This window comes from Perissodus microlepis, chromosome 16 (assembly GCF_051167445.1).
Source record: "Perissodus microlepis isolate ML-2025 ecotype Zambia chromosome 16, ASM5116744v1, whole genome shotgun sequence".
In the NCBI taxonomy this organism is placed as follows: Eukaryota; Metazoa; Chordata; class Actinopteri; order Cichliformes; family Cichlidae; genus Perissodus; species Perissodus microlepis.
In genome coordinates, this window is record NC_140476.1 from 14,364,892 (window position 1) to 14,378,049 (window position 13,158).

The following is a 13,158-nucleotide window of genomic DNA, read 5'->3' on the forward strand; positions in this document are numbered from 1 at the left end:
ACAGATGGTGTGGTTTACTTCAGATTTTGAGCTGCTCCTTTCCTTCTCCACATTTTTCTCTTTCCATTTGTAACATAGTTAAATAGAGTTGAAGTTAAATCCCGCTAAATGGGACATTGGCGCCACCTACTGTTGAAAAAGTCACCCTGCAACATTCACAAAGGGCAAGGGATTTTGGGTAATCCTCAGAATAATGGAGGATTCCTGCGAGGTAAGGAATGCGCAAATGTCGTGGGGAAGAAAAATCATATCGCAGGTTGTTAAAGTAATACAATCTGACCCGATTATTTTTGTTGTTTATACATCATTTGTTGCGGGTCAGTTCTCCAGACTTTATGTTGAACTGAGTGCACGTTTATGTGAGATTTCTTTATTGGGAGGAGAGGAAACAAAATGGGAGCATAGTTAGCTAACTCTGTTGTTGCTTTCCCGTTTAGATTTTGTGCCGATTGCCCACGACATTAAAAAGAGAGCATTCTAACCATTGCCTTTTTGTTGTGAATGCAGGTATGTGACTGTGCCACACTGTTTAGAGAATTTACATTGTTTCATGTACAGCTTTAAAATATATTTCTATATTCCTTTCATTTGGGAAATTTAACATGCAATGTTAATGGTGTTGAAGTTTTTCTATTTTGGTTGTATAAATTTACCACTATACGATCACACTGCAAGTGGAAATGTAATGCTCAGAATAATGGAGGATTCCTGCGAGATTTTGTGCCGATTGCCCACGACATTAAAAAGAGAGCATTCTAACCATTGCCTTTTTGTTGTGAATGCAGACCAGAGAAGACACTACACAGAGGTCACATTGGTGCCGTGACTCGTTCGTGACGCTGCTGAATCGGGCTGGTGTCTTCTCGTCGCAGCATCGTCGTGGAGCATCAGCTTCCTTATTGTTTAGCCTGTTGGGTAACGGAATCGAACTTTGGGGACTGTTGGACATACTTTTATATTGGCTTTGTATATTGCCATATTGTATTAAGCCCACCTTAGCTCTATTAATATCCTGCTAGATATGGATCTAAGTGACTCTGATGACACCCCAAATGTGACCCCCCTTGTTTTGGGTAGGGGTAGAGGGTTCACAACTGTTCCTTTTTCACTTGGTGACTGTCGGGTGGGGCATAGAGCAGCAGATAGTTCTTGTGAGCTTGTGGCTGAGTCGCAGTCAGTACAGTGCACTAAGTCATCTGCCTCAGACCCCCCGATACCTGATGTGAGTCTAGTCGACCAAATGAGCGACATTGTGCAGCAAATTGGGCAACGCCTGGCTGATAGCATTCTGTCACACCTGACCACGCCACACACTTCGAGCCCTGCATCTGCTACATATACATGTCCTGAGGTGGCGCATGAAACAACAGATCTCCCCTCCAGCCGCTCACTAGATCTCTCTCAAGTCCAGCTGGTGGCTCCACGACAGGTTAAAGACCCACCTGTGTTTCGGGGGGAGAGTTCAGACTCATTGTCTGTTGATGAGTGGCAGGAAGCCATGCAGAATTACATAAAGAAGAGTGGCATTCTCCCAGAAAACCAAGCTGAGGAGATTTTGATGCATCTGAGAGGCAGGGCAAAAGATGTTGTGAAAATTGGTGTGAGGAATGGTGGAATTGATGTCCAGCATAATCCACAAGCTATCTACAGACTTCTGCACAAACATTTTAGTTCCACCCAGTGCTCGTCTGTGCCCCTGGCTGACTTTTATTCCACCCTGCCGAAGGACCGAGAGGATCCATATGAGTATTGGCTGAGGCTGAACAAGGCTGCTGATGTTGTTGGCAACTGTCTTAAGGAGCAGGGGAAATCTTTTGAGAACTCTGGTGTGGAGGTTGCACGCATGTTCATCAGACACTGCCCCTGCAGAGACTTGGCTCTTATTTTTAGAACCAAAACATGTGATAAATGGTCAGCTCGTGAAGTTCAGGAGGTACTGGATGAGTATCACCTGGGTAGGGGGTTCCAGTCTCTTCCACAGAAGGGTAACTGTGTCTATGTGAATAAGGCAGAGGTTAGCACAAATGCTACTCCTTGCTTGGCTGACCATGAGCAGAGGCCAGCTGTGAGTCGGGATGGCTCTGCTATTGAGAGGTTGATCAGCATGTTAGAGAAGGTGCTGCTTCAAGGCCCAGGCTATGCTCGAGCTAATGCCAAGCGACAGAGTGCCCGACTGCCGAGAATACCGGGCTTAGATGACACACCATGTTCCATCTGCAGAGATAGCTCCCACTCCACACTCACACACTGTCGGGAAAACAGATTGTGCTTCCTGTGTCACCTACCTGGTCATTCGAGACGTAACTGCCCGGAGGGCAAGTGTACTCCTTCCAGTGGTCATCAGGGAAACTGAACGATCTGCGTGGAGGGGAGGACAGCGCAGATCCAGCAAGTAAGCCTCTCATCTTGGACATGACTGATATTAATGATTATGACACTTTGTATTCCACTTACAGTGGCATTGTCCCGCCAAATAAAACACTGATTGCACAGGGCTTGCATAGGCTCTCAAACACTGATAGCTTATTCTACTCTGCAGTGACTACTAGTAGTGGACAAGTTCTTAAAGCATTAGTGGACAGTGGATCTATGGCGTGCACCATAAGTGAGACAGTTGATGAGAAACTTTCACAATCGATACCTGATATTGAGAGACGTTCAGCTGAAGACGTTGTCATTGTTGGTTGTGGGGGTCATCTCGTTACGCCTTCTGCTATGTATGATCTTACAGTATCAATATATGGCTTTAAGGTGGTGATTCCTGTTCTGGTGGTTCCAGGCCAGGCTGATGACATGATTCTGGGCAGCAATGCGATAAAGTGGCTTATTTCACAGTTAAAAATGACTGTTGGTACCCAGGATGATGCTTTTCCTCATTTGGCAACTTTGCTGTCCTATTCTAATGACTGTGATGGCAGAGCAATGCCTCCAAGTTTTGGCACTGCAAAGCTTAAGAGACGTGTCACCTTGCAGCCCTTGTCTGAACATTTAGTGTGGGCTAAGCTCCCTGCTCCTGATGCCTCAGCGGTGGGAAGTGCTGTCATTATTGAACCCACTCAGTCTCGATCCAAACCTGCACAGATCCTAGTGGGGCGAGTTGTCACTTCCTTGTTTGGGGATGGTTGGGTCCCTGTTAAAGTGGTGAATCCCTCCGACAAGCCCCTCACTCTCAGGAGAAATGCTAGGGTTGCTGATGTGTCCCCCTGTCTTTCTGTGCAGGACTTACCTGAACCTGTTCAAATTCAATCCAGTACACAATACACACAGAACTCGTCGCCCGCACCGAGATCAGAAGCGGAAATGTCTCAGCGCTTGTGTGATTTGGGCCTGCAGGACCTGGATCTCTTGTCCTGTGAAGTTTCCCCAGAATGGAGAGATAGGCTGCTGCGACTCATTGAGCAGTATGAGTCCATCTTCTCAAGGCACAAAATGGACTGCGGTGAGGCTGCTGACTTTGTCCACAGAATCCACCTGGTGGATGACAAGCCCTTCAGACTGCCATACAGACGGGTCCCACCATGCCATTACGAGAAGCTTCGCACCGCCCTAGATGAGATGGAGGAGTCAGGGATAATCCGTAAGTCCCAGAGTGAATTCTCATCCCCCCTTGTCTTAGTTGTTAAGCCAAATGGTGACCTGCGCATATGCAATGACTTTAGATGGTTAAATGCAAGAACAGTTAAAGATGCACATCCATTGCCTCATCAGTCAGACGCCCTCGCAGCACTTGGTGGGAATGTTTTTTTTTCTACAATGGATCTCACATCGGGGTTTTACAATGTCAGACTCCACGACGACGACAAAAAATACACGGCATTCTCCTCCCCATTTGGCCTTCATGAATATAACAGGATGCCTCAAGGCCTGACAAATAGTCCTGCTACTTTTATGCGAATGATGATGTCCATTTTTGGTGATGAGAACTTCACAAGTTTGTTGTGTTATCTGGATGACCTTATGGTCTATGCCCCATCTGAACAGGTGGCTCTCGAACGTCTGCAGATGGTTTTCTCACGACTTTCTGCCAACAACCTGAAGCTCGCACCTAAGAAATGCCACTTTCTTCAGCGGTCTGTGAAGTTCCTGGGACACATCATATGTGGTGAGGGTGTGAAAACAGACCCAAGTAAAGTGCAGGCTATAGATAATGTGCAGGAAGCAGACCTGATGGAGTCTGACGGGGTGACACCATGTGCAAGGAAAATCAGATCCTTCCTGGGGATGGTTCTCTACTACCATCATTTTATCGAGCGGTGCTCTGCAAAAGCTAAGCCACTGTTTGATCTTGTGGCTGAACCAGCTGCGCTACGCAAGAGAGGCAGAGGCCGTAAGCCTAAATTTAAAAGGGGCCACGTGAAGCTGTCTCCAGCTGACTGGACTGATGAGTGCAGGGAAGCATTCAAGGCCCTAAAACATGACCTTGTGCATAGTGTCACATTAGCCCATCCAGATTTTACTGCGCCCTTTCTCCTTGCAGTTGATGCTTCCTTTGACGGCCTTGGAGCCGTCCTCTCACAGTTGCCCCCTGATGGTAGCATCGCTAGACCAGTGGCATTCGCCAGTAAGACCCTGTCACACTCTCAGCTAAACTATCCAGCGCATCGTTTGGAGTTTCTTGCTCTGAAGTGGGCAGTCAGTGACAAGTTTAGCCATTGGCTGAAAGGGAGCCACTTCACAGTGTGGACGGACAATAACCCACTGACATACATCTTAACCAAGCCTAGGTTAGATGCATGTGAGCAACGATGGGTTTCAAAGCTTGCAGCATACAGTTTTGAACTGAAGTATGTCCCTGGCACCAAAAATGTTGTCGCGGATGCATTGAGTAGAGAGCCATTTGTCCAGTCGTGCATAGGCCACAGGCTAGTCACTGAACCTTATGCTGCCCTATTGAACCAAATGCACGGTCTGGTGGATGGGACTGTGCAAGATATGTTTCGGTGTGCTGCAAACTGCCAGTTGATTGTGGATCAGTCTGAGGAGGGAGCTACCACTATCCTAGCTAACCCTCAAGGTTCTCTCTCGTCACAGGATGTTTCTGCTGTGTTGGCTGCACATGACACTGGTGGTATCAGCCATGTGAGAGGTGTGGGATCTGATATCCCTCAGGTCCCAACTATTGCCCGTCCGGCCTGTACGCCGAGAAGTGAACTCGCTAACCTGCAGGAACAAGATGAGGTTTTGGGCAGAGTTTTCTTTTATGTCCGGCGTCACAAGAGGCCCACCAGGCATGAACGTGCTGGCGAGTCCCGTGGTGTAATGAAATTACTCAGACATTGGTCCAGACTCTTGATTAAAGATGGTATGTTGTATAAGGTGAAGAAAGACAGAAACATGAACGTGACGATTTACCAGTTTGTTGTCCCAGACACTCTGAAGACTGAAGTTCTCCGAGGCATCCATGATACGGCGGGTCATCAGGGCCAAGTCCGCACCCTGTCTCTTGCAAGGCAGAGATTCTTTTGGACAGGGATGGAGCGTGACATCATCAATCATGTGAAAAGCTGTTTTCGTTGTGTGGTTGGGAAAACCCCGGAGCCGAATGACCGTGCCACACTGGAGAGCATTTGTACTACTGAACCGATGGAGTTAGTCTGCATTGACTTCTGGACTGCTGAACAGACTGACAAGAAGTGCGTTGATGTTTTGGTTGTCACAGACCATTTTTCCAAATTGGCGCATGCATTCCCTTGTAAGAATCAGTCTGCCAAGCAGGTTGCTCGCCGCCTGTGGAATGACTTTTTCTGTGTGTACGGCTTTCCCAGACGTATACACTCTGATCAAGGAGCCAACTTTGAGAGTCAACTCATTAAGGAGCTCCTGGACATGGCTGGCATCCAGAAATCACACACCACTCCTTACCATCCAATGGGGAATGGTATTGTCGAGCGATACAACAGGACCTTGGGGAACATGATACGGGCTTTGCCCCCTCAATCCAAAGCCAGGTGGCCGCAAATGCTTCAGATGTTGACGTTCTGCTACAATTGCACTGAACATGAAACAACAGGTTTCGCACCTTTTTTTCTCATATTTGGGAGAATTCCTCGTCTGCCTGTTGATGTTGTTTTCCAGCATGTTCTCCCTGATGGTGCCGTTATTGACCACGGTGAATTTGTCGCCCATTTGAAGCGTGACCTGTCTGAGGCTGCCCGCATTGCCAGACAGAACAGCCGTATTGCCCAGGCTCGCCAGGCGAAGAATTATGACCGCAAGGCTAAGGGTGCGCCCCTCTCAGTCGGTGACAGAGTCTTGCTTGCTAATCGTGGTGAGAGAGGAAAGAGGAAGATCGCTGACAAATGGGAATCCACAGTTTTTGAGGTGGCATCTGTGAAACCTGACATCAATGTGTACCACATCAGAGACCCTGTGACACTCAGGGAAAAAGTTGTTCACCGAAACCTACTACTTCCTGTGAGTTTTATTCCTGCAGGAAACGAGTGCATACCAGTGTCAACCTGCCCCTCGGTTGCAGATAGTGGACAAGGTGAACCAGAACTTCCAGGTGATGTGCAGGATGGTGAGACGAAGACGGTTCGCTGGCTCATGCAGATGGACCAAGCAAGTGACGGGGACTCTGCGGTTGGTCAACCTGGTTGTTCTCTTGGTGCGGCTTTGAGCGTCCCAACCTCTGAAGCGGAATCGACTGTGGCCCCGCCTGCTGTGTGTGACCCGTTGGTTTCCCGGTTGCCCTCCCCTGCCCCCTCTATTGAATCTGTTGTGTCCCGGAGTGCCTCCTCGCAGCTTCTGGCGGGAGATGCTCAACATGTCCTTTCCCCTGATCTTGTGACTGACACACACCTGAGTACGGAGGCCCATGTAGTGCGTACACAGCCACCACCTCTTTGTACTAGATCAGGTAGACCTGTGAAACCTCCAACACGTCTCATTTGTGAGATCAATGAACAACAGGTTGATGATTCAGTGTCGACAGTTGACTCCTTGTTTTCATTTGTGCGAAATATGTTTTCAGGATAGATTACTAGCCGTTTTGCATGTGCTGTTACTCAGAACGTTTTGGGTAATACCTGCTTGGAGCAATGTTCACATCATGGGAGGTGTATACGGCATCTTTCATATCTGGGTTGGCAGGGGAATTGGCCGCTCTCTTGCTCGCCTTATTCCATATGGAAAGTTTTTTTAACTGACTTGAACTATATTGTGCTCCCACGATCACACTGTTATGTTTTATGCATTGGAAGTTCCTGTTTTTCTGTTGTCATGCCCCAATTTCGCAGGATTTAAGGGGGGTGTGTGTAACATAGTTAAATAGAGTTGAAGTTAAATCCCGCTAAATGGGACATTGGCGCCACCTACTGTTGAAAAAGTCACCCTGCAACATTCACAAAGGGCAAGGGATTTTGGGTAATCCTCAGAATAATGGAGGATTCCTGCGAGGTAAGGAATGCGCAAATGTCGTGGGGAAGAAAAATCATATCGCAGGTTGTTAAAGTAATACAATCTGACCCGATTATTTTTGTTGTTTATACATCATTTGTTGCGGGTCAGTTCTCCAGACTTTATGTTGAACTGAGTGCACGTTTATGTGAGATTTCTTTATTGGGAGGAGAGGAAACAAAATGGGAGCATAGTTAGCTAACTCTGTTGTTGCTTTCCCGTTTAGATTTTGTGCCGATTGCCCACGACATTAAAAAGAGAGCATTCTAACCATTGCCTTTTTGTTGTGAATGCAGGTATGTGACTGTGCCACACTGTTTAGAGAATTTACATTGTTTCATGTACAGCTTTAAAATATATTTCTATATTCCTTTCATTTGGGAAATTTAACATGCAATGTTAATGGTGTTGAAGTTTTTCTATTTTGGTTGTATAAATTTACCACTATACGATCACACTGCAAGTGGAAATGTAATGCTCAGAATAATGGAGGATTCCTGCGAGATTTTGTGCCGATTGCCCACGACATTAAAAAGAGAGCATTCTAACCATTGCCTTTTTGTTGTGAATGCAGACCAGAGAAGACACTACACAGAGGTCACACATTGTTCTGGTACAAGTTGATCTAAGTTTCATCTGTCTGTCTTTTGATTGCAGACTATGACAATGATGTGTCTGGCTCCATAAGTGTGTTTCTGACATGGTTAGAAGTTGGGAAGGAGGTTTTCTTATTGTGTTGTTTTCCATTTTCTTCAAGATTTTTGTTGTTGCCAAGTTGCCCAGTGAACTATTTTGTTTATTTCGTCATTCCTAAGGTTTGCTGTCTCTCTCGTAAGTTTATTTTGTTTTTCAAACAGATTTGTAATCTCATTCACCAAATCTCTCTCACCATATACAACTTCAACACTTCAACACAACTTAATTGTTATGGATTATCTAGGAAACGGGCTTCATCTGGCCTTGAAGCTGCTGTAATAATGCGATACATTGTATCGGGGGTAACTTGCTTTCTTTGTGAAGGTAACAACCCTTTCCAATTTATCCATCAGTTGTAGTACAAGCCCTCTTTCTGTAGCAGCAACTTGAAACAACAGAAGTAGTTATTTTACAGGATATAGATGAATTCTTCTCAACTAGTTTTAAAGCCCTATTCATTTCTTCAATTAATTCATCTTTTAATGACACAGTAATTTTTTTCACTACCTGCATCTTCACCAGTAATTTTCAGTGAGTGTGGCTCACTCCAAAGTTGCATCTTCACCAACATTGAGAGTGCAATGCTACATGAAAAGTAAAAGGAAGCACCGGTGACTGGAAACATCTTTAAAAGTTTATTGTTAGTTAAGAATTTTCTGTACATCATGATTTTATTTACAAAAGAAAAAAGACTGTGGATCATCGACATTAATGACACACTTGCCACAGAAAATAAATGATACATTTTTACAGCAATTTCAACAATTTACAAGAAATTGTTACTTTCAGTGTTTCTGAATACTGAAAGAAACTTATACACAGTCGGAAAAAACAATTTGGAAATGAAAGCACTTAAGTAGTACTCTCATACCCACATCCTGTTTTTGAGCTGAGCAGCTATCTATAGGGCGTAGAGGCTTGGTTTTGGTTTTGAGCACCTGAATATGTCATAAGTGATTTATGTCTTCTCATGTGCTTTAGGCTACATGTTTGTTTTAAATTTTGAAGTTGGCTACATTGATACAGTTGCTGCGATTTAAATCGATTAATGCTCATCACAATCTGTGAATATGACAAAAAAATGAATTCAAGTAAGTAGGATATATAATTTCATCTGTCACACTTTACAGTCTGTTCAGTTTACATTCATTCAGCCCGCATTTGTTTTTGTAATGCTTTTGTGCCACAAGTTAAAGCCGAGCAAGCGAGCCAGGCAGGAACTATAGGGGTAAATGCATACAGTATAAAAGTGTCCAACTTGTTTGCATTCCCATGAAGGGTTAACCCAGGCTTTTAAGTGTGGCGAAACACTTGATTGCATTGTCTGTTTCTATTTGTAATGTGTTAGGAACTTGACAGACCCTGTTTGCCAACACTTAATACTGAATAGACACAAGGAGCATTTGGAAAGCGAATCACTGAGTGTTTGTTCCCATCTCCTCCTCTTCAACTGATCGCTGAAGTCCAGGAATTAACTTGAGAATGTGTTTGCGGACACTGGTTCTCCTGCCTCTTCTGGGCAGGGTGCCAAACAAGGACGAGATCCTTGTTTCCTCCCAGGACGGAGACAGAGAGCTGGTGCTGCCGGCCAAACTGGAGCTGCTGGAGCGGCCAAGAGGTTGGTGGTGATTGCTGGAGCTCGATGTGTGAGCTGAAGAGCTGTCTTGCGAAAGAAAGTCTTTGGAGAAGAAGCAGTTATCATCTGTGGTGCTGGCTGCACTGCTGGGACAGGGTGAGCTCACGTCCCCAAACACACTGGCTTGGTCACTATCCTCTGTCATCACACTCCTGTAGCTGCTGTCACTGGAAAAACGCCGGCCCAAGCGCCTGATGGGGGAGCTCAAAATAGCTGTGGAGTCTATCAGGAGGTCGAGACTGCTGTCGTTTAAATTACCTGAAAGCACAACAAAATCCCAGTTAGCTGACAAGAAATTTGTATCAGGAAGCTCATCAGCAACTTCCACTGTATGTTTATCTGTCAGGGGAAGACCATTTGAATTATCTGGAGTTTACACATCAATTCACATCATTGATGGCACATGCTTCAGAGAAATGTTAATGGCTGTGAGAAAGGAAGTGCTGTGGTCTGACAGCTGAGCATACTTCTCACCTCGCATTAGACGCTTTTCCTGTAAATTAAGGCCCTGCAGCTCCACCAATTTCTCACGTAGTGATTGCTGTATGGGCAAAAAACACAAAACAAAACATTACACTTATGCTTCCAGTAAAACTCTTAACTAATTCGCTGAGAACATTTGCCTACAAAGATATTTGCACACAATGTCCATGCAGAGTATAGCCTGAGTAATTCAGCTGTGCAGCTGCAGGTTAGAAAGTATTGCTGGGGGCGTTTGAGGCTTCACTACTGCATGGCTTGGTGACTGCTCTTTTTTTTTCTTTGCCTACAACACACAGCTAAATGGTGTCACCATCAAACACAGACAGGATTTAAGAGACTCACCTTGAGGGCGTCCATCTTCTTCTCCAACTCTATCTGCTTCACTATATTCCCACAAACAGTCTCCAGTCTGGAATAATATATAACACATAATTACACTCTGTTATAATGCTATTATAAACTATTGTTATAGTGACTTTTTAGTTATCATCTGTTGTGCTTTTTTTTCTAGCAGTATTTAGGAAGTTATAAATGTTGTCACTCACTTTAGACAGTTGGTGGATTTTCTTATCAGATCAAGCACGCACTGGTGAGATGAGCCTTCAATGCTGACGCCATTGACCGTGACAATTATATCGCCTGTAAAAGATAAGGATGCAGAAATATAAGGAACGAACCTGTTGTGATTACACAACATAGCTGTAAACTGCATGTGCACATCAGTGCGTGAGATTGCAGGCGTAGGTGTGAAGGCATGTAGGTATTCACATATGTGGTAAGCGATATATCTGTCAATCGTCACGCAGCCCAAACGGTAACGGTAACATCAATGTCTCAGTGGGGCCTATACGGTAGAAAGGATGTGGGCGGCTCACCTGCGGTCAGGCCAGCACTCTCAGCAACACTGTCCTCATTCACCTTGCAAACAAACGTGCACATCTCCACTGCAGGGCTGTTTTTCAGCTGCAGCCCATAAGTCTGCAAAGAGAGACAAACGTGTTACAAAAAAGCGAGCCAAAAGCAACCCTTTTTTTTTCCCACACAACTTAAGCATGCTTCAGTGTTTGCTTACCTGAATTTCAAAACCAAATGTTTCATTGTCTTGCTTTTCCAAAATAATCGTGGTTCTGTGCAAAAGCAGAAAAAGCAAACGACTGATAATTAATATCAATTTTTAAGAAATGTAATAAACTGTTCATGCACAAAAAGTCCAATAGACAGTTTTTCTTTTACACGTATAAAAGGAAAAAAGATGAAAAGTTGCACATCAATTCTGATATATTTACCGTTGTGGGTCTGTGTAATCAACCAGTGAGTTGGAGTAAGCCGGCTTGGACTGCAAACAGAGAGATGCAGAGTTCCTCTTTAAAAACAACAAAATACACTTTTTAAACTTTTAACCCTTCCTAGAAAGTATAAAAGCGTTGTTTTTTTTAAAAATAACAATAGAGATTTAAAAATTATTTGGTGAGCTGCAGAGAGCTGCTTTGTTTATTTCTTGTAAATTGGTGAAACTATATCACATTACAGCTTAAATCTCAGCTGTAATCTCACGTTGCAAATCAGTGTTTCGGTTATTTGATTTAGACAGCAGAAGTCTGAGTATTTACTGATGTGAAATTATAAACACACATACGTGTATTGCACTTGACATATTGTCTCACCTTGCAAACTCTGGGCTGTGAGCCAGTGCTGTGACGGTGCCGATCACTGCTGCCCCTCAGTGAAGCTCGGTACCACAGAGAACTTTTCTTCTTTGGGGTATTATCCAGAATGTAACTCTCCTGGCTGCCCTGGCGCTGAAGTCCATTGATATTCATGATGGAGTGCATGGTAGAATAGTCCTCAAAGCAGCATCGTGTCCTGCTGCAGCAGCTCTTCAGCGATTGTGTGGTCCTGCCCTGCCGTGCAGCCAAAAGCAAATGCATCAAGCGGAAATCCACATCATGTGATAGCTGTGGTAAACCGCATCTGCACTTCTCAGCTTCACGTATCTTGTTTCCTGTTCACCGCCTTTAACTTTTTTCTGTCTTTTCTCAAGAAGTGCTTCTGTGTTGGTTTGAAAAGAAAAAGCAAGGAGAGTGTTTAAGCTGTTTCTTTTTGAATTCCCCTTCAAACAGTCCCCCTTTCTTTTAGCAGTCTTTGCAATTTGATTTATGGTCTGTCAGAAATCAGCAATGCATGAGAAACCGGCCACCTCACCTCTCCAGCAGCACCTGCTTCCAGCCTCACTCACTCTCAGTTTCTCAATGGGGCTAAGCCTGTGTTCTGTGCTCTGCCAAGCAGGGAGACTTGTCTTATAGGGCCAGACAAAAGGCTGATTTAGCTCAAGGCCAGTTTCATGCTTCCTAAACAGACAGCACGGGTCATTGGGCCGAAGGCATCAGACATGGTTGGATCAAAAGAAAAAAAACCACACACACACACTGGCAGGCGTGCAGACAGTGGTTAAAGAAAACTAAGCTATGGTGCACAAACTTCCTCTTTCTCTCGCCAACACCATTGCCTTTAAAACATATACAGAGTTGCTTTACACTCCATTGTATAAAGCCCATGTAAGAAGCAGGCTGCCTTACAGCAATCCACTCTGCCCCACTGACCCTCAGGAACAGTTTGCCAAATAACCACGAGACCGTCTGGACACTGAAGTCCCGTGTGCTCTATTCAATACGCAAAGCAAAAATAATTCCATTACTTGCATAATTGGGTTGGAAATTGATTTATGTAGAGTATCAAAATCTTGCACTACCCCTGTCTTTATATTGTACTTTCAACAACCCAGAGTTTATAGCCAGGTCTTGTCCTTCATAACATGCAGTACCAATTTTAAAGCATCTGATTGGCAACGGTTAATTTTTAAGCATGACGTTTATCCCAAACACTCATCCAAATGCAGTGAAAGCATATACAAAGACACAAAATTCACTACATTATTGTACCTGGTC

At 44.6% G+C, this 13,158-nt stretch overlaps 1 protein-coding gene across 2 annotated transcripts; it reads right to left on the reverse strand.

Moving 5' to 3' along the window:
• Positions 1 to 8,714: 8,714 nt before the first annotated feature.
• Positions 8,715 to 12,559, reverse strand: cytip (cytohesin 1 interacting protein). Of its 2 annotated transcripts, none has more exons than XM_084908823.1 (8): positions 11,878 to 12,559; positions 11,500 to 11,576; positions 11,286 to 11,340; positions 11,089 to 11,191; positions 10,759 to 10,852; positions 10,556 to 10,622; positions 10,205 to 10,271; positions 8,715 to 9,988 (listed from the first exon to the last, which is right to left on the reverse strand). In XM_084908823.1, the coding sequence occupies exons 1-8, from the start codon at positions 12,139 to 12,141 to the stop codon at positions 9,510 to 9,512; spliced, it is 1,206 nt and encodes a 401-aa protein (XP_084764949.1). In that variant the 5' UTR covers positions 12,142 to 12,559; the 3' UTR covers positions 8,715 to 9,509. The 2 variants fall into 2 exon arrangements, with proteins under 2 accessions (XP_084764949.1, XP_084764950.1); XM_084908824.1 differs by having other exon boundaries at positions 11,500 to 11,549; positions 11,878 to 12,544.
• Between the last annotated feature and the right edge of the window lie 599 nt (positions 12,560 to 13,158).